The 27,080-nt window shown below is 39.1% G+C and overlaps 1 protein-coding gene across 3 annotated transcripts in view; it reads left to right on the forward strand.

Annotated features, from left to right (window-relative positions):
- Positions 1-27,080, forward strand: part of TPST1 (tyrosylprotein sulfotransferase 1) — a 123,441-nt gene that overhangs the window by 58,990 nt on the left and 37,371 nt on the right. For all 3 annotated transcript variants that reach the window (XM_032604472.1, XM_032604470.1, XM_032604471.1), the window contains one exon: positions 6,074-6,272. In XM_032604472.1, coding sequence (XP_032460363.1) covers positions 6,074-6,272 — 199 coding nt within the window. The remainder of the gene's footprint in view (positions 1-6,073; positions 6,273-27,080) is intronic.

Below are 27,080 nucleotides of genomic sequence, written 5' to 3' on the forward strand. Positions count from 1 at the left end.
ATAAAGAACCTGAGCCTCAGTAAGTCCTGACACCAGGTTAGTGATTCTAATTAAAAGACCGTGGCTTCAAGTCCCAACCTGGGTTTTGGCTGGGTTCAAGTCCCAGCCTGTGGGTTCAAGTCCCAGTCTGAGGTATGCAGTTTCAGTTTTGTTGCACAGTTATGCTGGCCTTATAAATTACTTAGAGAGTGTTCCCTCCTGTTCTGTGCATCTTTTGATTGTCTTTTCCCTCAATATTGGATCACATTTTCTTGGTTCTCTGTATCTGAGTATTTTTGGAGTTATGTTTTGAGTCTCTGAGTCCTGCTAGAATCCTCTGGTGAATGAAGATTTTTTTTTGTGGTGGGTAATCAAGCTGGTTAGTTTCTAAACCACAAGTTTGTGTCTCCTTCTGTGAACAGTGTTTCCAGTATCAGTTTAGTTTTCAGACTTTGCTATGTTGCTTTGGGTTTTTCTCATTCATAAATCATTTATGAGTTTGGAGTGTTGGTGGCAGTTTATTTCATAGTTTAATTCTCAAAGCCTTTGCTGTGCTTCCTTCAGTCTCTCCCAGGTGTGAGTTGGAAGTTGTGCTGATTCATATGCAAAATTATGGGAAATGTTCTCTGGCTCTTTCTCTTCTTTTTATTTCAGTTTATTTTTTTCTTTTTAACAAAGTTCACTTTTTTTTAACATCTTTATTGGAGTATAATTGCTTTACAGTGGTGTGTTAGTTTCTGCTTTATAACAAAGTGAATCAGTTATACATATACATATGTCCCCATATCCCCTCCCTCTTGCGTCTCCCTCCCTCCTACCCTCTCTATCCCACCCCTCTAGGTGGTCATAAAGCACCGAGCTGATCTCCCTGTGCTATGAGGCTGCTTCCCACTAGCTATCTGTTTTACGTTTGGTAGTGTATATATGTCCATGCCACTCTCTCACTTTGTCACAGCTTACCCTTCCCCCTCCCCATATCCTCAAGTCCATTCTCTAGTAGGCCTGTGTCTTTATTCCCATCTTGTCGGGCTCTCTCTTTCCCTTGATTTCTACCTAACACTCCCTGGCTCCCAGAGGCTACATTTCTTGTTATTCTGGCCAGAAATATGGCTTTCACTCAGCGTTTTTAGCTGCCTGCACCATCACTATGCATTTCTGTGTGCTGGGTGCCACGATTAGGGCAAAGAGGTAAGAGAAAACTGTCAAAAATAATGAGGATGTTTCTTATAATACTCTTTAGACTCCAGTGGTCCCTTTTCCCAAGTATATTTTGCCTAAAAGATGGGGTTTTGTTCAGTTTTTGCTGCTTACATTTGTGCATAGTATAGGATTTTTATTTTATTCTAAGATTTATTTGAAAAAGTCTTTAATTTTTGGAAGATTATTTTTGTTCTATTCAGTCTGGGTTGGCAGTAATTTTCTCTTGGTACTTTGAAGGTATTATTCCATTGTCCACTAGTTGTAGTTGTTGTTGTTGAGAAATCTGCAGTCAGTCTAATTTTCAGTCCCTTTTCTATATGCCATTTAACGTTCATCTTTTGTGTTCTGTGTTTTTACTTTAAGAATCCCTGCTTCCACTGTAGGGGGCGCAGGTTCAATCCCTGGTCCAGGAACTAAGATCCCACATGCTGTGTAGCCAAAAAGAAAAGACCCTTTTTGGGACTTCCCTGGTGGTCCAGTGGTTAAGGCTCTGTGCTCCCAGTGCAGGGGGCATGGGTTCAATCCCTGGTTGGAGAACTAAGATCCTGCATGCTGCATGGCATGGCCAAAGAAACAAACAAACAAAAAAACCACTTTGTGACATAGAAATTTGAATTCCATATGATTTTCATGTGTTTAAAATATTATTCTTTTGATTTTTTTTTTTTTTTTTTGCGGTACGCGGGCCTCTTTTTTTTGAGGTACGCAGGCCTCTCACTGCTGTGGCCTCTCCCGTTGCGGAGCACAGGCTCCGGACGCGCAGGCTCAGCGGCCATGGCTCACGGGCCCAGCCGCTTCGCGGCATGTGGGATCTTCCCGGACCGGGGCACGAACCCGCGTCCCCTGCATCGGCAGGCGGACTCTCAACCACTGCGCCACCAGGGAAGCCCTATTCTTTTGATTTTTAAAAAAAAAAACATTTAAAAATGTAAAGCCATTCTTAGCTTGAAGGCCAGACAAAAACAGGCAGTAGGACTGGATTTGGCCTGTGACCCATAGATTACTAATCTTTACCTTAGCTACTTGGTAACTTACGCTGACTCATGTCAGACCCTAGGAGAGGAATGACCTAGTTCTGTCATCTGCCTTGCCATAATATGGTTTCTAACCTCTGTCATCACATTTATCATGCTGCATATTAATCATGTGTATGCTTATCTCTCTTATTGGACTCTGAGCTTCTTGAGAGGGAGGCCATGACCTAGTCATGTCATCTTTGCATACTTAGTATCTAACACTTGACCTGACCCATAGTGGGTGTTCAAAAAATATTTAGTATGAATTTTATGCTCAATCAATATAAAATGCCATTACTGCTGCCTTAAAGAGAAACACTTGAGTGATACGCAGTATACCTTCCCAAGTTCTTCCCTCTAAGGAGTCCATGGCAACTGCATTTGCTACTAGTGAATCTTGTGACTCAGTGGTTACATTAAAAAAAGCCTTTTCATTTTAGAATTCTCTTTCAGAGAAGAGATGGTTGGACTTTATCTTTAAATCAATCATCATGATAAATAATGGCTTTCATTTTTCTTCTGAACCGGTGCTATATTCTGGATGCAAAAATAATACTAGCTATTGTTTACTGAGCACATACTACATTTCAGTCTCTTAGTCAACTCTAATTTTCCTTTAGACTTTTGGTAACTTTCTTACTACTATCAATTTACCTCTTTTCCTTTGTTCCCTACATCTGGAACAAAACTAAGCAACAATACTTATGCTTTTCCTCCATGCTATTGTAATGAATGAAAACACGGTCCATTCAGTTCTTCAAGTCAAATACGAATTCATCTAGACTCCTTTCTCTCCTCCCCATATCTAATTGACCACTAAGTCTGATCAATTAAAAACAAATCTATGGGGTCTTCCCTGGTGGCATAGTGGTTAAGAATCCACCTGCCAGTGCAGAGGACACGGGTTCAAGCCCTGGTCCAGGAAGATCCCACATGCCGCAGAGCAACTAAGCCCGTGTGCCACAACTACTGAGCCTGCTTGCCTAGAGCCCGTGCTCCACGACAAGAGAAGCCACTGCAAAGAGAATCCCGTGTACCACAATGAAGAGTAGCCCCTGCTTACCACAACTACTAGAGAAAGCCCACGAAAATCCAATGTAGCCAAAAATAAATAAATTTATTGAAAAAAAACCAAATCGATGGAGGTTTTTTTCTTTCCATCTCTATGTCATTTGCTGTAGTTGGAGCTTTAATCATTTCTCAATTCTTTCAATATATAGTTGAACGTCTTTACTGGTTTTTCTGACCCCGGTTACCCCATCCTTCAATCTACTCTTCCCATAGTTTTCAACATTGAATGCAGATAAGAACAATCTAGTCTTGTCAGTCCTGTGATTAAAACCCTTCTATCATTACCAACTTCCCAGTCACGACATTTGAGACCCTATGTGTGACTTCAGTGCTTAACACAGATGTTTCAGAATTCAAAATTTTTGGATTCTAGAAGGGTCATATGATGTACATAACACATATTATATAACATCCTCTGTTTGTTCTGGGTCAACACACTATAATCAAGGACATCAGTATTTCTGCATTAAAGAGTATGATTGTTTATGCCAAGAAGAATAAAGACTTTAAATAGATTCCTATCAGTTCAGGTTATGTTTTGCTGCCACATGAGTTACAGGAAAATGTTTAGTTTTTGGATTTCAGAATCTGGGACAAGAGATCGTGACCCTATAGATATCCAGTGGTCTGCTGGAGCTGGATTGTGCCAGCTACAGTGAACCCATTTTTGTGCATCTCTTCTCAACTCTGTGGTCAATGACATCATGTTGGTAGCTTGAAATCATCCATGGTGGGAGTATTTACACCATTGGTCATCAGTAAATGCTACAAATTATGACCTTTCCCTTCTCAGAGATCAGGTTGTAAAGTGTTACCGGCACAGCCCTGTATATACCTATTACATGTGTAGTATGTTATCACTGTGGCAAAACCACTTAGTCTATGCAGTATAGAACAAGAGGCCAAAGTTTTCAGGGAAGCGTAGAATGTAAAAATCAAGATGTGATTTGACGTCAATAGGACGGCGGTAAGAGAAACTGGATAAAACAGGTGCTTTGGAGTCAGACAGGTTCAGTAGGTTCAAATTCTAACTCCGTTATTTCCAGACTGTGTGACTTTGGATAAATCACTTATGGGTCTCAGTTAACACAGTTGAAAAATAGGGACTGATAATATTTCTCTTAAGGTTGTTTCAAGGATTAAAGTAGATATCATATGCAAAATACCTGACATAGAATGAACAGAAGTTATTTTTTGTTTACTGTAAAGCATTTTTTTCTTGAGATGTTTATCTCTGCAGATGTGACTCCCGTTCTCTAATGTTCCTAGTGCACCCACAGTAAATATCACACAGTTCAGCACTTGGATGTTCTCTAGTTATTTCTTTTTTTTTTTTTATAAAGTATGTTTGGTTATATACTAGATATTTTTATTTTCTTTTTATTTATTTACTTGGCTATGTCAGGTCTTAGATGTAGCACATGGGATCTTTCGTTGCAGTGTGTGGGCTCCTCTCTAGTTGTGGCACATGGGCTCCAGAGCGCATGGGCTCAGTAGTTGCGGTGCATGGGCTTAGTTGCTTCGCGGCATGTGGGATCTTCCCAGACCAGGGATCGAGCCCGTGTTCCCTGCATTGACAGGCGGATTCTTAACCACTGCGCCACCAGGGAAGTCCTCTCTTGTGTATTTTTTAAGGAGTGGAGCCCCTTTGAGGGATTCTTCATCAGATAATGGTTATCTGCAGCGAGATATCTGCAACTTAAAGAAAAAGATCTTTTTAAGCTTTTATTAGAATACTGTGTTTGAATGACTTCTAATGTATTATGGTATAAAACTCTTAGGTACTTTTGTTTGAATGTCATTTGGCCAAAATCTGCTAGTTCAGATCCAATTTCAATCTAGATGTCATTTTAGATTATATTTTACCCTAAGATTATGAGTTATTTAGTCAAATATAGTGTCACTATAAGCTTAAAGTAAATTTCTAGGTCAAGAGGTAGAACACATTTATTTTGTAATATCGAAAGTCATAAATAGCACTCCTTTTTCTTCCTTAGAAAGTAGGGTTCTTTAGGAAATCAACAGAAAAATAGGACAAATGAATATTTTGCAGTCGTAGTGGATTATGGTTGACTATTTTCCCCCCAATATTATATTATGAAAAATTTCAAACATATAAAGAACTGAAAGAATTATACCCACTAGCTACAATTAACACTTTGCTGTATTTGCTTTATCACATAATCTGTCCATCTTTATGTTCCTCTAGTCATCATTCATCAAGCCATCTTATTTACTTGTGGTTTTTATTTTTATGTATTTCAAGTAAGTTGACCAGCTGTTTTTCTAAGCAGTCTTATCTTTGTTATGTTTTTCTGAATGTTTTAATTAAAATGTCAGTACATTCTGTGCAGATGTTTTCACCTGACCGTTTTTCCTATTTCTAGGAATCTGAGGTTGCCAATAATTGCTGTCAGATTGAGAACATTAAAAAAAAAAGTCTAGTAAGTAATGTCAAGCCTGAAAAATGCACTCTTTCTCAATAGCTTTTATAATCTGGAGACTTGTAATTTTTAAAGTCATCAAAAATAATTTCCAGGGGCTTCCCTGGTGGCGCAGTGGTTGAGAGTCTGCCTGCCAATGCAAGGGACACGGGTTTGTGCCGCGGTCTGGGAAGATCCCACATGCCGCGGAGCGTCTAGGCCCGTGAGCCATGGCCGCTAAGCCTGCGCGTCCGGAGCCTGTGCTCCGCAACGGGAGAGGCCACAACAGTGAGGGGCCCGCGTACCGCAAAAAAAAAAAAAAAAACTTCCGGTACTGTTTTCAGTATTCTAAATACATGTTTATTCACATTATATTGTTTTCAGAGTGGAGAGATCTACAGACCAAGTCATCAAGCCAGTCAATGTGGGAGCTCTATCAAAATGGGTTGGGAAGATACCTCCAGATGTTTTACAAGACATGGCAGTGATTGCACCCATGCTTGCCAAACTTGGATATGACCCGTATGCCAACCCACCTAACTATGGAAAACCTGATCCCAAAATCCTTGAAAACACTAGAAGGGTAAGTGAGATTTTTAAAGTGAATTGAGAAAACTGGATATGGAATTTGGGTCCTAAAAAGTTTTTTCTTATTTTGTTCCTTGCTTTTTTATGATCAGAAAATTATTTTAAATTAGAAAAATCCTATTTGTAAAATGCTTTATTATCAGAAATCTTCCGCTGCATTTTAAGGATAACTGTGGCTCTTTCCAGGGACTATGGGGACAATTCTTTAATCTCTTTTTCCCAATTTCTAAGAATGGTGCTTACTGTTGGGGAGATTTATTCTCATAGCTGATTATCATAAATTTGCATAAACACCAGAATTATTAGTGACCTCACTTACTTCTAGTTTCTTTTTACTTTGAATCTAATGGCTACTTTACTTTTAAACCTTTGTGTAGATGAGGCATGATTTCTTGATACTTGAAAACTAAACATTGGCTACATGAGAAGAATTATTACATAGGTACAATAACAACCCTCTGATTGAGAGAAAGTTACTATTAAAGTGTAGTTACAACTACTTCTTTTATAAGTTATGCTCACATCTTTATAATCTTATTTGAGAAAAGCTGAAAACTTTAAAAATGTGAATATATACCTTACCTGTATAATCTATTTCAAATCATACCTTAATGTATTTTTTTATTGTGGTAAAATTTAAATAACAAAATTTACCATTTTAACAATTTATAAGTGTATAGTCCAGTACATTTGTATTGTTGTAGAACTGTCACCACCATCCATCTCCAGGACTTTTTTCATCTTTCCAAGCTGAAACTACATAATCATTACCCATTCCCCCTTCCTCTAGCCCCTGGCAACCACAGTTCTACTTTCTGTCTATAGATGTGGTATTTTTTGAAACTACAGTTTAAATAAGACAACCGTGTTAGCGTAAGTTCACTGTTAGGCTGTTGGATTTCAAGATTAAAATTCCTTGCCTTTCTCTGGTGTTTTTTTTTTTTTTTTTTAAATGGTACGTGGGCCTCTCACTGTCGTGACCTCTCCCTTTGCGGAGCACAGGCTCCGGACGCACAGGTTCAGCGGCCATGGCTCACTGGCCCAGCCACTCCACGGCATGTGGGATCTTCCCAGACTGGGCACGAACCCGCGTCCCCTGCATTGGCAGGCGGACTCTCAACTACTGTGCCACCAGGGAAGCCCTGGTATTTTTTTTTTATGTCAGTTTCCTCTCCTCCCCACAACCTTATAATATATCATCTCTTTATTCTGTTCTTCTGTTGATACCTTTAATCGAAAAACAAACTTATATTTCATGAGGCTGATTTCCATCTGGATTTTTTACACTTAGATATTACTTTTGTTTTCTTTTTTCAAGTCATTGATGGCTATATACGAAGAGCTATTTTCTTATAAACCATCATATATGAAGGCAGATTTTTTTTTTATTTTTAAAATAATCTTTATCCTTTTTATATTTTTCATACATACTAGCATTATTATAAAACTATAAACTTAGGGGCTTCCCTGGTGGTGCAGTGGTTGAGAGTCTGCCTGCCGATGCAGGGGACACGGGTTCATGCCCCAGTCCGGGAAGATCCCACATGCCACGGAGCGGCTGGGCCCATGAGCCATGGCCGCTGAGCCTGCGCGTCCGGAGCCTGTGCTCCGCAACGGGAGAGGCCACAACAGTGAGAGGCCCGTGTACCGTAAATATATATATATATATAAACTTAGTTTATAAAACTTACAAAATTAAAAAGATAAGAGAATAAAATTCACCTATAATGTTACCACCCAGACAAATACCATTTTTAGCATTTTGATGGATTTCTCTTTCTTCTTTGCATGTTGTTAAACAAAGGTAAGAATACTTGTCTTACATCTCACTTTTGCACACACACAATCTTGTATTCAGCCCTTTCCACTTAATATTCATGAGCATTTTCTCATTGTGCACATGATTTTTAAACATAATTTTTCATGGTTGTATAAATAAATCATTTTATGAGCCACCTTAAATCCTTTATGAAACACAGTAGTAAGTGAATGAATGAATGAACAAACAAATAAAATGTTTCCCTAGTATATGTTCTATAATTTATTTTACCATTTTTCTTTTGCTGTTTACAATTTTCTGTTTGACAGATAGTGCTACAGTGAACATCTTTGCACATACTACATTTTAGTGGGGTTTTTTTTAGGGCTAGACTGATGAAAGTGGAATTAAACCACGTCAAAATATCTGAAATTTTTTTAAGGTGCATAATATATGTTGATAATTTTTTTTTATTCTTTTGAACTACCAGCATAATATAGGTAATTTTATTTTAGATTTTTGCTAATTTTGATAGGTTTCATTGATTAATATAATTGAACATTTTCCAGTTATTACCTATATGTATATATTCTTTTACAAAACATTTAAGTTTGAAACAAGTTTTATATGTGTTAAAGTTTTGTGAATTACATTCTGCTAAAGGCGAAGTATACAGTGCATTATCATAGTCCTTTTAATCTCTTGGTAATTGGTAATCCATAGCTTTCTCCTTTGTACAATACTGAAATGGTTTTTATAAACCAAGGTACATGTGTAAGTGATATTTAGAGGTTCCCCAAGTAGTAGACATTATAGTTTTCCTACATGTGAGTTGACCAGCTAGATTATTCTTGGCTTGCTTGAGTGGTTAAGTAGGGAAGAATGCTGTGGTTTGAATCCTTGTGACTAGAGAATTTGTTTCATACACATTTGTGGCTTTTGAAAGAGTTTCAAAATGCACACTGGAAAAAACCTTCCCCCCATCTTTGTCTACCTCTAAAGTGACAAATAATTTTGAGGAAAAAAAGATAAAGTGTAAACTATAATTGCATTTTTGAGCACTTTGTGATAATGCATACAAGCTGACATCCTTGTTTTGTGGGGTTGGATTATATATTTTCAGAGCTTTTTGCCTGTAAAAACTCAGATGCTAATATATCCAGCATTGATGATCATGAAGTTTCATAAAGTAATGCTTAAAAAGTGATCTTCGATTGTCAGCTGTGACATGAGATGGACTCCAGAGAAAGAAGGTGGCTGCGGAGATTGTGCCCTTTATTTATGGGATGGGAGTGGGGAAGAAATTCACGTTTTGACTGGGAATATAGAATCCAAAGCTCTAGGCCTAAAAATTCTAGTTTTCATACAATTTTGGGTAATCTAGAAGTACTGGTGTCTGAGTCAGTGTATTTTGGGGATGTGTTGCCCAATCTTGAATAGAAAATCATGTGCTTCATGGTTGCTGTGACTCAGATGGTAAATTGGAAATGAAATGCTAACATATTCCATACCCTTTCCCACCATGGTCTCTAATCCCACAATTGTAGCACATTTTAGTAAGGAGTGCACTCTAGGTTACATTCTAGCCATCTCCCTCCCACATAGGTTTTTAATAATTTTAGAGTTATAGACCTTTGAGAATCTGATGAAATTTATGGATCCCTATCCGAGAAATGTAGACACATACATACACAGAATTTTACCCACAATTTCAGTGGATTCATAGATGCCCCTAAAGCCTATCAGATTAAGGACTTCTGTTTTATAGTCTCCTTAAGCTCATACACTCATGTGATTTTGATTACAACCTATTTGCTGATGATCATAAATCTTTATCTCCTACTGGGTCTCTTTCCTGAGCCCTAGGCTCATTTTTTCCCACCTGCTTTCTGTATCTCTCCACTTGGATATTCACAAAGACCTCAAACTCAATGTCAAATGAACTTATTGTCCAAAGTTGTTCCTTGATAGGCAGAAGCTAGATGGATTGTTCACTAAACTGAGCAAGAATCTAGAATGGGGTGGGAAGAGGCTGTGTTTATCTATATTTGCATTGTCTGTGAGCCAGTGAGCAGGTATGAGGAGCAGAGTCCTCAGGACACGTGGGTCAAGCCAAAAAACAGTTCAAAGACCTGGTTACTAAACCTGGAGAGTGAGCTGAAAAGCAGATCCAAGTGTGAATGGAATATCCAGTTGAAAACCAGACTAGACAGTACTAAAGAAGAGCAAATAGTCAAATGGAAAAGCACGTATCAGTGTGCAGAACCCACAGAGCAAACAAGAAGGAACTTGAATATTAATTAAGTGAGCTGGGAAGGGGAGTTGGGTTATATCCCTGAACCAAACAGTAAGAAGCTGCAGCAGTTAGAATTGATGTTCTTGCATTAAAGGGAGAGCCTGTAATGCACACCTGTGTTTTCTAGTTCCTGTACCCATCAGAAACTGCTTCTCCCTGTTTTTCCTGTCTCCATACGTAGCATTCCTATTTGTCTAGTCATCAAAGTTAGTTAGGATTAACTAGCTTTGCAGATCACGTGTAATTAATTGGTCACCAAGTCCCCTTGATTCTGCATTTGAAAATATCTTGATTCAATGCTATTTCAGGTACCTTAATTCAGTTTCTCCTCATTTTTTACATGAATTATGGTTTATTCCCCTTTGTGTATGTGAGTGTGTTCAGTCATTCTTCTGCTACATTTTTAAAATATTCAATGAAAGTTATTTTTTAAAAGTTCAAATCTGAATGTATTATATCTGAATGTATCATTCCCTTGCGTAAACCTTGAATAGCTCCACTAGTACTATAGGATAGAGCCCAGACTTCTTAGAATGGCATGTACTTTTCAGGTCTTTGGAGATTTTCTGGTGATCTTTTTATTGTTTGTTTCTAGGTTAATTCCTTTATGATTAGAGAACTACTCAGTGTGGTTTCAGTCCTTTGAAATATATTGAAAATTGCCTTATGGCCAGCATATGTTCTCACATGTCACTCAAGAGGATGTGTATTCTGCAGCTGTTGCAGAATTCTATAAATATCAATTAAGTCATGTTGTTTCACAGTGTTGCTCAAATCTTCTAATTCTTATTGATGGGGGTGTCTAATTTTATCAATTTTGGAAAAAGATTATTTTTTATTTCTGTTAATTTTGCTTCATGTGTTTTGAATCAGTATTATTAGGAGCAAACCCTTTTATATATTCTTGAGGAATTAACTCATCATTATGAAGTGTCTCTCATCATCTCTGATGTTTCTCTCTGGAAGTCTAGTTTGTCTGATGTAAACATAGCCACTTCGTTGTTTTTATGCATACAGTGTACATGGTATATTTTTTCCATCCTGTTACTCTTAATCTGTGTCTTTATATTTAAAGTATGTTGCTTATAAGTGGATATAGCTGGTCTTGTTTGTTAAACTCATAATCTCTGACTTTAAATGGACTAGTTAATCTACTTACATGTAACGTTATTACTCACCTGTTTGGGTTTAAATCTACCACCTTGCTGTTTGTTTTCTATTTAGATGTCTGTCTTTGTCCCTTTCTTTTTTCCTGCCTTCTTTTGCATCAGTCTAGTTTGTTTAAGTATTTCATTTTATCTCCACTATTGGCTCTTAGCTCCCCTTGTTAGCTATACCTCTTTTTTTATTTGTTTGTTTATGGTAGTTGCTCTCTGACAAGAGCTGCAAACTTTTCTGTGGGCCACAAATGGTCTTTTTCATCTTTTCTGAAGACTCAGATTTTCATCTGGAATCATTTCTTTTTACCCTGATGAAATTCTTTTAGGATTTCTTATAGTAGGGGTATGCTGGCTACTAATTCTCTCAGCTTTTGTTTATCTGAAAATGTCATTATTTCTCCGTTATATGAGAATATTTTGCTGAGTATAGAGTTCTAGGTTGACAGGTTTTTGGGTTTCGTTTGTTTTACTTTCAGCACTCAGAATATTTCAGCACTCAGAATTTCAGCACTCAGAATATTATTTTATTGGCTTTCATTGTTTTTATGGGAAATCAGCTAAAATTCTTATAAATGTAATAGTATTTTGGGTTTGTTTTGGGGGGGGCTGCTAATAAGACTTTCCTCTTATCTCCAGTTTTTGGCAGTTTGACTAAAATGTGCCAAATTCACTGATCGTCTCTTTTGCCATCTCTATTCTGGGCCTCAGGTTTGATTTGTTTTTAATTAACCTATCTTTGAATTCATTGCTCCTTTCTTCTTCTGTGTCTGGTCTGCCATTAATCCCATCCAGTGACTTCATTTCAGATAGTTTATTTTTCAGTTTTAGAATTTCTGTTTCTCTGCTGGAATCCTCCGTCTCTCCACCCATTCTGTTCATCTTTTCCTCTAAATTCTTATTTATTTATTCATTTATTTATTTTTGGCTCTGTTGGGTCTTCATTGCTGTGCGTGGGCTTTCTCTAGTTTTGGCAAGCGAGGGTTTCTCTTCGTTGCGGTGCAAGGACTTCTCATTGCGGTGGCTTCTCTTGTTGTGGCTCGTGGGCCCTAGAGCGCAGGCTCAGTAGTTGTGGCGCATGGGTTTACTTGCTCTGTGGCATGTGGGATCTTCCCGGACCAGGGATCGAACCTGTGTCCCCTGCATTAGCAGGTAGATTCTTAACCACTGTGCCACCAGGGAAGTCCCTAAATTCTTTTAACATATTTATAATAATTATTTTAAAGTACTTATACATGGGTCTCTCTTTTGGCCTTTTTTCTTAATTATGAGTTATACTTATCTGCTTCTTCACATGTCTTAGAAGTTTTGATTTCATACTGCACCTTTTGTATAAAAGAAGAGTAGAGAGTAACCTAGATAATATTTTTGATTTATTTTTCCCAGAGAGGGCATATTCTTTTTTCTGTCAGGCAGCTAGGGTAATTGGCTGATCATTCAAATTTCAGTGTGTCAGGCCGAGCTGTGGCTGAGCAACAGTTTTATTTAGTTTACTTCTGGATTTAAATGAGATTATGGAGATTTGACCTTTAGCCCAACCCACAGTTTCCTGTGTGCTGTAGAAAAAAGGTTGATTTCTTTGACTTTTTAAAAATAACAGCTGGCAGGGAGTTGGGTTGAAGCTTAAATTAATTTATTTCACCTCTGGATGGTAACCGCAGCAGGGCCCTGGAAGCTAAGGACCACACAAGACTGGGCGATCTCGGACTTCCCTGGTGGTGCAGTGGTTAAGAATCCGCCTGCCAACGCAGGGGACACAGGTTCAAGCCCTGGTCCGGGAAGATCCCACATGCCGCGGAGCAACTAAGCCCGTGCGCCACCACTGCTGAAGCCCGCATGCCCTAGAGCCCATGCTCCACAACAAGAGAAGCCACTGCAATGAGAAGCCCGCACACCACAACGAAGAGTAGCCCCCATTCGCCACAACTAGAGAAAGCCCGTGCACAGCAATGAAGACCCAATGCAACCAAAAATAAATAAATAAATTTATTTTAAAAAAAGATTGGGCGATCTCTCCTTTCTAGCTCTGCTCCCACTGTTACTTAACAAAAGGCCCTTGGGGTACAATTGTTAGACCAAGAGATTTATTTTTACACCTGGGGCTCTTCTAGATTTGGATCCATCATACCAGTCTACACTGCCACTAAAAGTTCAGCTTCTTTTTGTCTCATCAGCAAAATCTTTCACCTCTGGTAGGCCTGCTTTTCTGCCTACTTATATGCAGACTAGGCAGTTGATTCAAGGTAGAAAGGGGCTCTTTGCTCACCTTTGAAGAACTCATCCTTCTCTGGAATTGGGTTCATTTAGACTTCTTTGCATCCACTGCTTTTTGATGGCTCTAAAGAATACTATGAAGTTTAGTTTATCTGGTGTTTTCTGATTGTTTTGATGAGAGCGGTGGTCTTTTGAGACCTCCTGCTTCGTAACCATAATGGAACTCAGAATAGCATTAAGATTCTTTGTCTTCTGCTTTCAACCTTCCTTTTCAACCTTATCTCGTTTTATCTTTCTAATCACACCCCACTACCTGCCTTTCATTCTTTTGGCACATTTGTATACCTCTGTACCTTTGCACTTACTCTTCTTCCTGCTTTGATCATCTTGCTTCTCTTCTTCATTTTACAACTTTGTCCTTTAAGACTCAGCTCAAATGACACCTCTTCTGTGCCACAGATCCTTCTACTATACTTCGTGCCTGCCTTTACTCTTGCAGTTATCACACTATATTATGATTGTTTATATTATATGCTGCTTCTTTTATACTAAGGACTTTTCAAAGGCAAGGACCACATATGCATTTTGTATCCTGAGCACCAAACTTAATACTTGAGAATTAGTAGGTATTTAATAAAATGATTTTTATTAGCAAAATAAATCTTAGACATAGGAACAAGAATATTTCTTCAACCAAAAATGCTGTATCCTGATATGAAGCTCTTGTAGGCAATATTTGAAGTTAAGGCCCAGTTCATAGGTATTCTACCTTATGTGAGAAATGCTCCATCACCCAGAAGTGAGCTCCAGTGGCTACGGCAGTACTTTATTACTGTATCAGTCTGCATTCAGTTGGGGAAAGAGAGCTACTGTAAGTATTATAGGAGTGAGGGGTTTAATATGTTAATTATGGCTTACACAAATGTGGGAGAACTGAGGGTCTGGAAAATTTTTATCATAAACTGGACATTTTATATAAAAGAGGAATAGAGAATGAACTGATAAATCTGTCATAGAAAGATTAGGAAAATAGGCATTAATGATTTAAGCCTGAGGTGGGTGGAAAGCCAGAGTTTGCAGAGAAGCCCTCGAAACTGCATCTAGCTGTCAAAGTGGGACCTCAGTAAGGGAGCCTAAGGAAGGACCTGTGAGGCATGCCATGGGGATGAAGTGGGAGCTTTAGGAGAGGTCTGTGGAAGCACTGCGTGTCTTGAGAATAATGGCTTCTGCTTCATTTCCATTTTATAAATCTCTTCCATAAAAGAGAAAATCATATTTTCTCTTATTGGCAGCCTTTTACTCAGAACCACACAGGGAAGGGAATTATGGGAGACTTAATTTTCTGCCTTAGACAAAAGTAGTTGGTGGTACCAGTTGACCACGGACAGTCCAGCATAGTTCATCTCTTTGCCAGCTTGACATACATATGTTCCCACTTTAACCCTATTTAACTTCCAAATAAAGATAATGACATTAGGCTTCCCTGGTGGCGCAGTGGTTGAGAGTCCGCCTGCCGATGCAGGGGACACGGGTTCGTGCCCCGGTCCGGGAAGATCCCACATGCCGCGGAGTGGTTGGGCCTGTGAGCCATGGCCTCTGAGCCTGCGCGTCCGGAGCCTGTGCCCCGCAACGGGAGAGGCCACAACAGTAAGAGGCCCGCGTACCGCAAAAAAAAAAAAAGATAATGACATTGTACTTCCACCTTACATGATGCAATGATCCCTTACAAAACTAAAAGCATACTAACCATCTCCCCAAAAGAGGGGACTCTGTGTTACACATTGCACTTTATTCATTTCTGGGTGATATTTATTTACTCCCCTAGCTGAGTCACATTCCGTCTTTGATATCCTGAAACCTAAATACTGAGATATAGAGTCAGCCCTAAGTAACACACCTTATATTAGAGCGTATGGGAATAGGAAAGGGAGGGGAAAAAAAAGAAATAGTTAATCTATTCAGGTATATTCATAACAAAGCAGGAAGAATATAACACTATTGTAGTCCTCATTTCTGCACCTGCCACGTGATCATGGATAGTATTTGTAATTTCTTTCTTTCTCTAGCTATTTCGTATTCCATTTGCCCTCATTAACCATGTTGGTTGTATGGTGACCCAAACCTTCATTCTAAAAGCATGTGTGCCAATAATGGTCATGCCTATATTGTTTCCTGTAATTTTCCATTAACTTTCCATTGTAAACAAGTGTAATAGAGGATCTTCTGGGTTCTAAGAAATGTCTTTCCTTCCTCCATTGTGTATTTCATTTATTTATTTTAATTTATTTTATTTTTGGCTACCTTGGATCTTCGCCACTGCACGTGGGCCCTCTCTAGCTGCGGTGAGCAGGGGCCACTCCTTGCTGCAGTGCGCAGGCCTCTCACTGCGGTGGCTTCTCTTGTTGCGGAGCACAGGCTCTAGGCGCATGGGCTTCAATAGTTGCGGCACGCAGGCTCAGTAGTTGTGGAACAGGGGCTTAGTTGCTCCACAGGATGTGGGATCTTCCCAGACCAGGGATCGAAACCGTGTCAGTTGCTCCACAGGATGTGGGATCTTCCCAGACCAGGGATCGAAACCGTGTCCCCTGCATTGGCAGGTGGATTCTCAACTACTGCGCCACCAGGGAATCCCCCCTCCATTGTGTATTTAAAAATCCTGTTTCCTAAGACTATACTTTCAGGGATCAACCAAGATTACTCTACCCAGCAAGGATCTCACTCAGATTTGACAGAGAAATTAAAACCTTACAGACAAGCAAAAGCTAAGAGAACTCAGCACCACCAAACCAGCTTTACAACAAATGCTAAAGGAACTGCTCTAGGCAGGAAACACAAGAGAAGGAAAAACCTACAATAAAAAACCCAAAACAATTAATAAAATGGTAATAGAAACATACATATCGATAATTACCTTAAATGTAAATGGATTAAATGCTCCAACCAAAAGACATAGACTGGCTGAATGGATACAAAAACAAGACCCTTATATATGCTGTCTACAAGAGACCCACTTCAGACCTTGGGACACATACAGACTGAAGGTGAGGGGATGGAAAAAGATATTCCATGCACATGGAAATCAAAAGAAAGCTGGAGTAGCAATTCTTATATCAGACAAAATAGACTTTAAAACAAAGACTATTAGAAGAGACAAAGAAGGACACTACATAATGATCAAGGGATCAGTCCAAGAAGAAGATATAACAATTGTAAATATTTATGCACCCAACATAGGAGCACCTCAATACATAAGGCAAATACTAACAGCCATAAAAGGGGAAATGGACAGTAACACATTCATAGTAGGGGACTTTAACACCCCCCACTTTCACAAATGGACAGATCATCCAAAATGAAAATAAATAAGGAAACAAGCTTTAAATGATATATTAAACAAGATGGACATAATTGATATTTATAGGACATTCCATCCAAAAACAACAGAATACACATTCTTCTCAAGTGCTCATGGAACATTCTCCAGGATCGTATCTTGGGTCACAAATCAAGCCTTGGTAAATTTAAGAAAATTGAGATCGTATCAGGTATCTTTTCCACAACGCTATGAGACTAGATATCAATTACAGGAAAAAATCTGTAAAAATACAAACACATGGAGGCTAAACAATACACTGCTTAATAACAAAGAGATCACTGAAGAAATCAAAGAGGAAATTTAAAAATACCTAGAAGCAAATGACAATGAAAACACGACGACCCAAAACCTATGGGATGCAGCAAAAGCAGTTCTAAGAGGGAAGTTTATAGCAATACAATCCTACCTTAAGAAACAAGAAACATCTCAAATAAACAACCTAACCTTACATCTAAAGCAATTAGAGAAAGAAGGACAAAAACCCCCCAAAGTTAGCAGAAGGAGAGAAATCATAAAGATCAGATCAGAAATAAATGAAATGAAGGAAACGATAGCAAAAATCAATAAAACTAAAAACTGGTTCTTTGAGAAGATAAACAAAATTGATAAACCATTAGCCAGACTCACCAAAAAACAAAAGGGAAAAGACTCAAATCAATAGAATTAGAAATGAAAAAAGTAACAACTGACACTGCAGAAATACAAAGGATCATGAGAGATTACTACAGGCAACTATATGCCAATAAAATGGGCAACCTGGAAGAAATGGACAAATTCTTAGAAATGCACAACCTTCCGAGACTGAACCAGGAAGAAATAGAAAATATGAACAGACCAATCACAAGCACTGAAATTGAAACTGTGATTAAAAATCTTACAACAAACAAAAGCCCAGGACCAGATGACTTCACAGGCAAATTCTATCAAACATTTAGAGAAGAGCTAACACCTATCCTTCTCAAACTCCTCCAAAATATAGCAGAGGGAGGAACACTCCCAAACTCATTCTACGAGGCCACCAACACGCTGATACCAAAACCAGACAAAAATGTCCTAAAGAAAACTACAGGCCAGTATCACTGATGAACACAGGTGCAAAAATCCTCAACAAAATACTAGCAAACAGAATCCAACAGCACATTAAAAGGATCATACACCCTGATCAAGTGGGGTTTATCCCAGGAATGCAAGGATTCTTCAGTATACGCAGATCAAGCCATGTGATACACCATATTACCAAATTGAAGGAGAAAAACCATATGGTCATCTCAACAGATGCAGAGAAAGCTTTTAACAAAATTCAACACCCATTTATGATAAAAAACCCCCAGAAAGTAGACATAGAGGGAACTTTCCTCAACATAATAAAGGCCATATATGACAAACCCACAGCCAACATCATTCTCAATGGTGAAAAACTGAAAGCATTTCCACTAAGATCAGGAACAAGACAAGAAATTGTTAGTTATTCCCAGGTACTCAGGCTTAACACATTGCATCCAAAATCTCTGTATCCATATCAATAAATTTGGATTAATCCAACATTACATTTCTTCTGCTCTGGTCTTAGGATTTCTACTGCACTTTACTTAGGTTTTGCAGATACAAAAAGGCAAAATCTTGAAATTCTTGTGGTGTGTACAAAACCTCTTCTAGGGTCAGACTTAGTGTTCATCTCTCTGGGGCCTGCTGAGATTTAAGTCTAGTTCTAAGTTTAGAAGCAATAAGAGGTGGTGGGTGGGTCATTGTTCTCCTGCTAGGTGACTACCTCAAGAGAGATCATGAAAGGTTCTTTCGGCAAGAAGATGCCAACTTTTTCAGAGAGCAAAGACTGCCTCTATTGGCAAGGAATGTAGGATGACCAACTATCTTGATTTGCCCAGGACTGAGGGGTTTCCTGGGGTACAGGACTTGCAGTGCTAGAACTGGGATAGTCTTGGGCAAACTGGGAAGGTTGGTCGACTAGTGGATATGTTGTATTGTTCTGTTGTCAACTTGGTTAAGGCTGGGAACTGCCCTTCCCAGAATTCTCTTCTTTGTATGGTTCTAGGCGAGAGCTTGTCCATAGAAGAAACTGTGTGAGATTGAGAGGTGGAAGTAAAGTGATGGCCATTTCTTCCTGGAGGTTTTGCAGGCAGATGCAGTGATAGACACAGAGGAGCCTGGTATTGTCGTGCTTGTCCTTGCTCTTTTCCATTCCACATCCAGCTCTTCCACCTGAGTGCTGGCCCTCCTGACCGACAGTGGCTCCAGGTCCACCGCCATTCCGTTGGCAGCTGACCCACAGAGATGGTGTGCTACCCAAAGGCAATAGCTCCCTGTGGACTTATCCACAAGCTCTGTTAATAATCATAGTGGTTTTACTGCCCTGTCTAAATCCTGACTGATATATAAGGCTCAGCAGAATTTTAACATTTAAGATGCTCAGCTTTATCAGAATCTTCCCAAACAGCTTCATCCTAATATTCAGGATCTCATTCTTTCAATCAATGCCTTAACATTAATATGATACCTTACATGGCTGTGAATTCAATTAGCATTGTTATTCAAGCATATGCAGGCTCACACTTTGGGCTTGGTTTTCAGAAATATTGATTCAGTGGCTGTAAGTGATACGGACATTCAGGGCATGCATTATTTGAAGTCCTGTTCTAGTTGTCTATGAAAATCATCTCCAACTCTGCCCTTGCCACAGCTATGGGAGACATCCTAGTTCACTTCCAGGAAAAATTCCCTTTTGACTACATTACTGTAATTGAGCTTCTCCTGTATATATCAAGGCATAAGAAAATAGGTTACCTACAAAGGAACAAAAATTATGCTGGCTGCAGAATTCTCTTTTGCGGTACTAAATAGAAAATGACGGAGTGGTAGTTCTTTACCTGCATGTACTTTCTGGCTTCTTTGAGTCCCCTGAAATAATATGCAAACTTATGTGTGTTGGTACAAGTTGCTATTCCTGGAAATAGAATTCATATCTTTTTTTTAATTTTTAAATTTTATTTATTTTTTTATACAGCAGGTTCTTATTAGTCATCAATTTTCTACACATCAGTGTATACATGTCAATACCAATCGCCCAATTCGTCACACCACCATCCCCACCCACCCACGGCTTTCCCCCGTTGGTGTCCATACATTTGTTCTCTACATCTGTGTCTCAACTTCTGCCCTGCAAACTGGTTCATCTGTACCATTTTTCTAGTTTCCACATACATGCGTTAATATACGATATATGTTCTTCTCTTTCTGACTTACTTCACTCTGTATGACAGTCTCTAGATCCATCCACGTCTCAACAAATGACCCAATTTCGTTCCTTTTTATGGCTGAGTAATATTCCATTGTATATATGTACCACATCTTCTTTATCCATTCATGTCAATGGGCACTTATGTTGCTTCCATGACCTGGCTATTGTAAATAGTGCTGCAGTGAACATTGGGGTGCATGTGTCTTTTTGAATTATGGTTTTCTCTGGGTATATGCCCAGTAGCGGGATTGCTGGATCATATGGTAATTCTATTTTTAAGGAACCTCCATACTGTTCTCCATAGTGGCTGTATCAATTTACATTCCCACCAACAGTGCAAGAGGGTTCCCTTTTCTCCACACCCTCTCCAGCATTTGTTGTTTGTAGATTTTCTGATGATGCCCATTCTAACTGGTGTGAGGTGATACCTCATTGTAGTTTTGATTTGCATCTCTCTAATACTTAGTAATGTTGAGCAGCTTTTCATGTGCTTCTTGGCCATCTGTATGTCTTCTTTGGAGAAATGTCTATTTAGGTCTTCTGCCCATTTTTGGATTGGGCTGTTTCTTTCTTTACTATTGAGCTGCATGAACTGTTTATATATTTTGGAGGTTGATTCATTTGCAAATATTTTCTCCCATTCTGAGGGTTGTCTTTTCGTCTTGTTTATGGTTTCCTTTGCTGTGCAAAAGCTTTTAAGTTTCGTTAGGTCCCATTTGTTTATTTTTGTTTTTATTTCCATTACTCTAGGAGGTGGATCAGAAGAGATTTTGCTGTGACTTATGTCAAAGTGTGTTCTTCCTATGTTTTCCTCTAAGAGTTTTATAGTGTCTGGTCTTACACTTAGGTCTCTAATCCATTTTGAGTTTATTTTTGTGTATGGTGTTAGGGAGTGTTCTAATTTCCTTCTTTTACATGTAGCTGTCCAGTTTTCCCAGCACCACTTATTGAAGAGACTGTCTTTTCTCCATTGGATATCCTTGCCTCCTTTGTCATAGATTAGTTGACCATAGGTGCGTGGGTTTGTCTCTGGGCTTTCTATCCTGTTCCATTGATCTATGTTTCTGGTTTTGTGCCAGTACCAGATTGTCTTGATTACTGTCACTTTATAGTATAGTATGAAGCCAGGGAGTCTGATTCCTCCAGCTCCGTTTTTTTCCCTCAAGACTGCTTTGGCTATTTGGGGTCTTTTGTGTCTCCATACAAATTTTAAGAGTTTTTGTTCTAGTTCCATAAAAAATGCCATTGGTAATTTGATAGGATTGCATTGAATCTGTAGATTGCTTTGGGTAGTATAGTCATTTTCACAATATTGATTCTTCCAATCCAAGAACATGGTATATCTCTCCATCTGTTGGTATCATCTTTAATTTCTTTCATCAGTGTCTTATAGTTTTCTGCATACAGGTCTTTTGTCTCCCTAGGAAGGTTTATTCCTAGGTATTTTATTGTTTTTGTTGCAGTGGTAAATGGGAATGTTTCCTTAATTTCTCTTTCAGATTTTTCATCATTAGTGTATAGGAATGCAAGAGATTTCTGTGCATTAATTTTGTATCCTGCAACTTTACCAAATTCATTGATTAGCTCTAGTAGTTTTCTGGTGGCATTTTTAGGATTCTCTATGTATAGTATCATGTCATCTGCACACAGTGACAGTTTTACTTCTTCTTTTCCAATTTGTATTTTATTTCTTTTCTTCTGTGATTGCCGTGGCTAGGACTTCCAAAACTATGTTGAATAATAGTGGTGAGAGTGGACATCCTTGTCTTGTTCCTGATCTCAGAGGAAATGCTTTCAGTTTTTCGCCATTGAGAATGATGTTTGCTGTGGGTTTGTTGTATATGGCCTTTACTATGTTGAGGTAGGTTCCCTCTATGCCCACTTTCTGGAGAGGTTTTATCATAAATGGGTGTTGAATTTTGTCAAAAGCTTTTTCTGCATCTTTTGAGTTGATCAAATGGTTTTTATTCTTCAGTTTGTTAATATGGTGTATCACATTGATTGATGGGCATATATTGAAGAATCCTTGCATCCCTGTTTTAAATCCCACTTGATCGTGGTGTATGATCCTTTTAATGTGTTGTTGGATTCTGTTGGCTAGTATTTTTTTGAGGATTTTTGCATCTATATTCTTCAGTGATATTGGTCTATAATTTTCTTTTTTTGTAGTATCTTTTTCTGGTTTTCTGGTTTTGTAGTATCTTTTTCAGGGTGATGGTGGCCTCATAGAATGAGTTTGCAAGTGTTCCGTCCTCTGCAATATTTTGGAAGAGTTTGAGAAGGATGGGTGTTAGCTCTTCTCTAAATGTTTGATAGAATTCACCTGTGAAGCCATCTGGTCCTGGACTTTTATTTGTTGGAAGATTTTAAATCACAGTTTCAATTTCATTACTTGTGATTGGTCTGTTCATATTTTCTGTTTCTTTCTGGTTCAGTCTTGGAAGGTTATACCTTTCCAAGAATTTGTCCATTTCTTCCAGGTTATCCATTTTGCTGACGTAGAGTTGCTTGTACTAGTCTATTAGGATGCTTTGTATTTCTGTGGTGTCTGTTGTAACTTCTCCTATTTCATTTCTAATTTTATTGATTTGAGTCCTCTCCCTCTTTTTCTTGATGAGTCTGGCTAATGAGTTATCAGTTTTGTTTATCTTCTCAAAGAACCAGCTTTTAGTTTTATTGATCTTTGCTATTGTTTTCTTTGTTTTTATTTCATTTATTTCTGCTCTGATATTTATCATTTCTTTCCTTCTGCTCACTTTGCATTTTGTTTGGTTTTCTTTCTCTAGTTCCTTTAGGTGTAAGGTTAGATTGTTTATTTGAGATTTTTCTTGTTTCCTGAGGAAGGCTTGTATAGCTATAAACTTCCCTCTTAGAACTGCTTTTGCTGCATCCCATAGGTTTTGGATCGTTGTGTTTTCATTGTCATTTTTCTCTAGGTATTTTTTGATTTCCTCTTTGGTTTCTTCAGTGATCTCTTGGTTATTTAGTAATGTAGTGTTTAGCCTCCATGTGTTTGTTATGTTTTCTTCCCTGTAATTCATTTCTAATCTCATAGTGTTGTGGTCAGAAAAGATGTTTGATATGATTTCAATTTTCTTAAATTTACTGAGGCTTGATTTGTGACCCAAGATGTGATCTCCTGGAGAATGTTCCATGCACACTTGAGAAGAAAGTGTAATCTGCTGTTTTTGGATGGAATGTCCTATCAATATCAATTAAATCTATCTGGTCAGTTGTGTCATTTAAAGCTTCTGTTTCCTTATTAATTTTCTGTTTGGATGATCTGTCCATTGGTGTAAGTGAGGTGTTAAAGTCTCCCACTATTATTGTGTTACTGTCGATTTCCTCTTTTATAGCTGTTAGCAGTTGCCTTATGTATTGAGGTGCTCCTATGTTGGGTGCATATATATTTATAATTGTTATATCTTCTTTTTGAATTGATCCCTTGATCATTATGTAGTGCCCTTCCTTGTCTCTTGTAACATTCTTTATTTTAAAGTCTATTTTATCTGATATGAGTATTGCTACTCCAGCTTTCTTTTGATTCCCATTTGCATGGAATATCTTTTTCCATCCCCTCAGTTTCAGTCTGTATGTGTACCTAGGCCTGAAGTGGGTCTCTTGTAGACAGCATATATATGGGTCTTGTTTTTGTATCCGTTCAGATAGCTTGTGTCTTTTGGTTGGAGCACTTAATCCGTTCACATTTAAGGTAATTATTGATATGTATGTTCCTATGTTCCATTTTCTTAATTGTTTTAGGTTAGTTTTTGTAGGTCCTTTTCTTCTCTTGTGTTTCCCATTTAGAGAAGTTCCTTTAGCATTTGTTGTAGAGCTGGTTTGGTGGTGCTGAATTCTCTTAGCTTTTGCTTGTCTGTAAAGCTTTTGATATCATTATTCTTAATTTTTTTCCTGGAAAGTGCCTATCTCCACTTTGTTTAATTGTTTTACTGGGGTTTTATCTTGTTCCTTCATCTGGTACACAGCCCTCTGCCTTTTCATCTTGTCTGTCTTTCTGTGAATGTGGTTTTGTTTCACAGGCTGCAGGATTGTAGTTCTTCTTGCTCTTGCTGTCTGCCCTCTGGTGGATGAGGCTATCTAAGAGGCTTGTGTAAGTTTCCTGATGGGAGGGACTGGTGGTGGGTAGAGCTGGGTGTTGCTCTGGTGGGCAGAGCTCAGTAAAACTTTAATCCGCTTGACTGCTGATGGGTGGGGCTGGGGTCCCTCCCTGTTGGTTGTTTGGCCTGAGGCAACCCAACACTGGAGCCTACCTGGGCTCTTTGGTGGGGCTAATGACAGACTCTGGGAGGGCTCACGCCAAGGCGTAGTTCCCAGAACTTCTGCTGCCAGTGTCCGTGTCCCCACGGTGAGCCACAGCCATCCCCTGCCTCTGCAGGAGACCCTCCAACACTAGCAGGTAGGTGTGGTTCAGTCTCCCCCGGGGTCACTGCTCCTTCCCCTGGGTCCCGATGCGCACACTACTTTGTGTGTGCCCTCCAAGAGTGGAGTCTCTGTTTCCCCCAGTCCTGTCAAAGTCCTGCAGTCAAATCCCATGAGCCTTCAAAGTCTGAATCTCTAGGAATTCCTCCTCCTGTTGCCTGACCCCTAGGTTGGGAAGCCTGACGTGAGGCTTGGAACCTTCACTCCAGCGGGTGGACTTCTGTGGTATAAGTGTTCTCCAGTCTGTGAGTCACCCACCCAGTGGTTATGGGATTTGATTTTACTGTGATTGTGCCCCTCCTTATCTCTCTTTGCGGCTTCTCCTTTGTCTTTGGATGTGGGGTATCTTTTTTGGTGAGTTCCAGTGTCTTCCTGTCAGTGATTGTCCAGCAGCTAGTTGTGATTCTAGTGTTCTCACAAGCGGGAGTTTGAGCACGTCCTTCTACTCCACCATCTTGGTTCCTCCTCCCAGAATTCATATCTTTCATCATATTTTTGAAAATAATTTCCATTACCATTCTTTGTTTCATTTGAAAATATGAATTCTTATAATATTTCAAACGTTTTCACTATTATATTTGTTGTGATCTGTGATCAGTTATATTTGATGTTACTATTATGATTGTTTTGGGCACCTCAAACCATGCCCATGTAAGACAGTGAACGTAATTGATAAATGTTGTGCATGTTCAACTGGCATTTCCCCCATCTCTCTCCCTCTTCTCGGTCCTCCCTGTTCCCTGAGACATAGCAATATTGAAATTAGGCTAATTTATAACCCTACAATGGCCTCCAAGCATTCAAGTGAAAGGAAAAGTTGCGCATCTTTTACCTTACATCAGAAGCTAGAAATGATTACGCTTGGTGAAGAGAGCAGGTAGAAAGCTGAGATGGGCCAAAAGCTAGGCTTCCTGCACCAATGGTTAGCCACGTTGTGAATGCAAAGAAAAAGTTGTTGAAGGAAATTAAAAGTCCTACTCCAGTGAACACACAAATGATAAGAAAGCAAAGCGGCCTTATTGCTGATTTGGAGAAAGTTTTACTGGTCTGGTTAGAAGATCAAACCACAACATCAAACCACAGCATTCCCTTAAGCTAAAACCTAATCCAGAGCAAGACCCTAACTCTTCAATTTTATGAAGGCTGAGAGAGGTGAGGAAGCTGCAGAAGAAAAGTTTGAAGCTAGCAGAGGTTGGTTCACGAGGTCTAAGGAAAGAAGCCATCTCCATAATATAAAAGTGCAAGGTGAAGCCCCAAGTGCTGATGCAGAAACTACAGCAAGTTATCCAGAAGATCTAGCAAAGATAATTAATGAAGGTGGCTACACTAAGCAACAGATTTTCAATGTAGACAGAGCTGCCTTATACTGGAAGAAGGTGCCATCTAGGACCCTCATAGCTAAAGAGGAAAAGTCAATGCCTGGCTTCAAAGCTTCAAAGGATAGGCTGATTCTCTTGTAAGGGGCTAATGCAGCTGGTGACCTGAAGTTGAAGCCAGTGCTCATTTACCATTCTGAAAGTGCTAAGGCCCTTGAGAATTATGCTAAATCTATTCTGCCTAGGCTTTATAAGTGGAGCAACAAAGCCTGGATGAAAGCACATTTACAAATACTGAATATTTTAGCCCACTTTTGAGACCTACTGCTCAGAAAAAAAGATTCTTTTCCAAATATTACTGCTCATTGACAGTGCACTTGGTCACCCAAGAGCTCTGATGGAAATGGACAATGAGAATAATGTCATTTTCATGCCTGCTAGCACAGCATTCATTCTGCAGCCCATGGGTCAAGGAGTAATTTTGACTTTCAAGTATTATTATTTAAGTAATACATTTCTTTTTTTTTTAAATAGTCAGCACAGCACCTGACATTTTTTAAAATTAATTATTATTTATGGCTGTGTTGGGTCTTCGTTTCTCTGCGTGGGCTTTCTCTAGTTGTGGCAAGTGGGGGCCACTCTTCATCGCGGTGCGCAGGCCTCTCACTATCGCAGCCTCTCTTGTTGCAGAGCACAGGCTCCAGACACGCAGGCTCAGTAATTGTGGCTCATGGGCCCAGTTGCTCCGCAGCATGTGGGATCTTCCCAGACCAGGGCACGAACCCGCGTCCCCTGCATTGGCGAGCAGATTCCCAACTACTGCGCCACCAGGGAAGCCCCAAAGTAATATATTTCATAATGCTTTATCTTAGACAGAAAATGATTCCTCTTATGGATCTGGGCAAAGGAAATTGAAAACCTCCTGGAAAGGATTCACCATTCTAGACGCTATTAAGAGCATTCATTGATTCATGGGATGAGATCAAAATATC

This window comes from Phocoena sinus, chromosome 15, assembly GCF_008692025.1.
Source record: "Phocoena sinus isolate mPhoSin1 chromosome 15, mPhoSin1.pri, whole genome shotgun sequence".
Lineage (NCBI taxonomy): Eukaryota > Metazoa > Chordata > Mammalia > Artiodactyla > Phocoenidae > Phocoena > Phocoena sinus.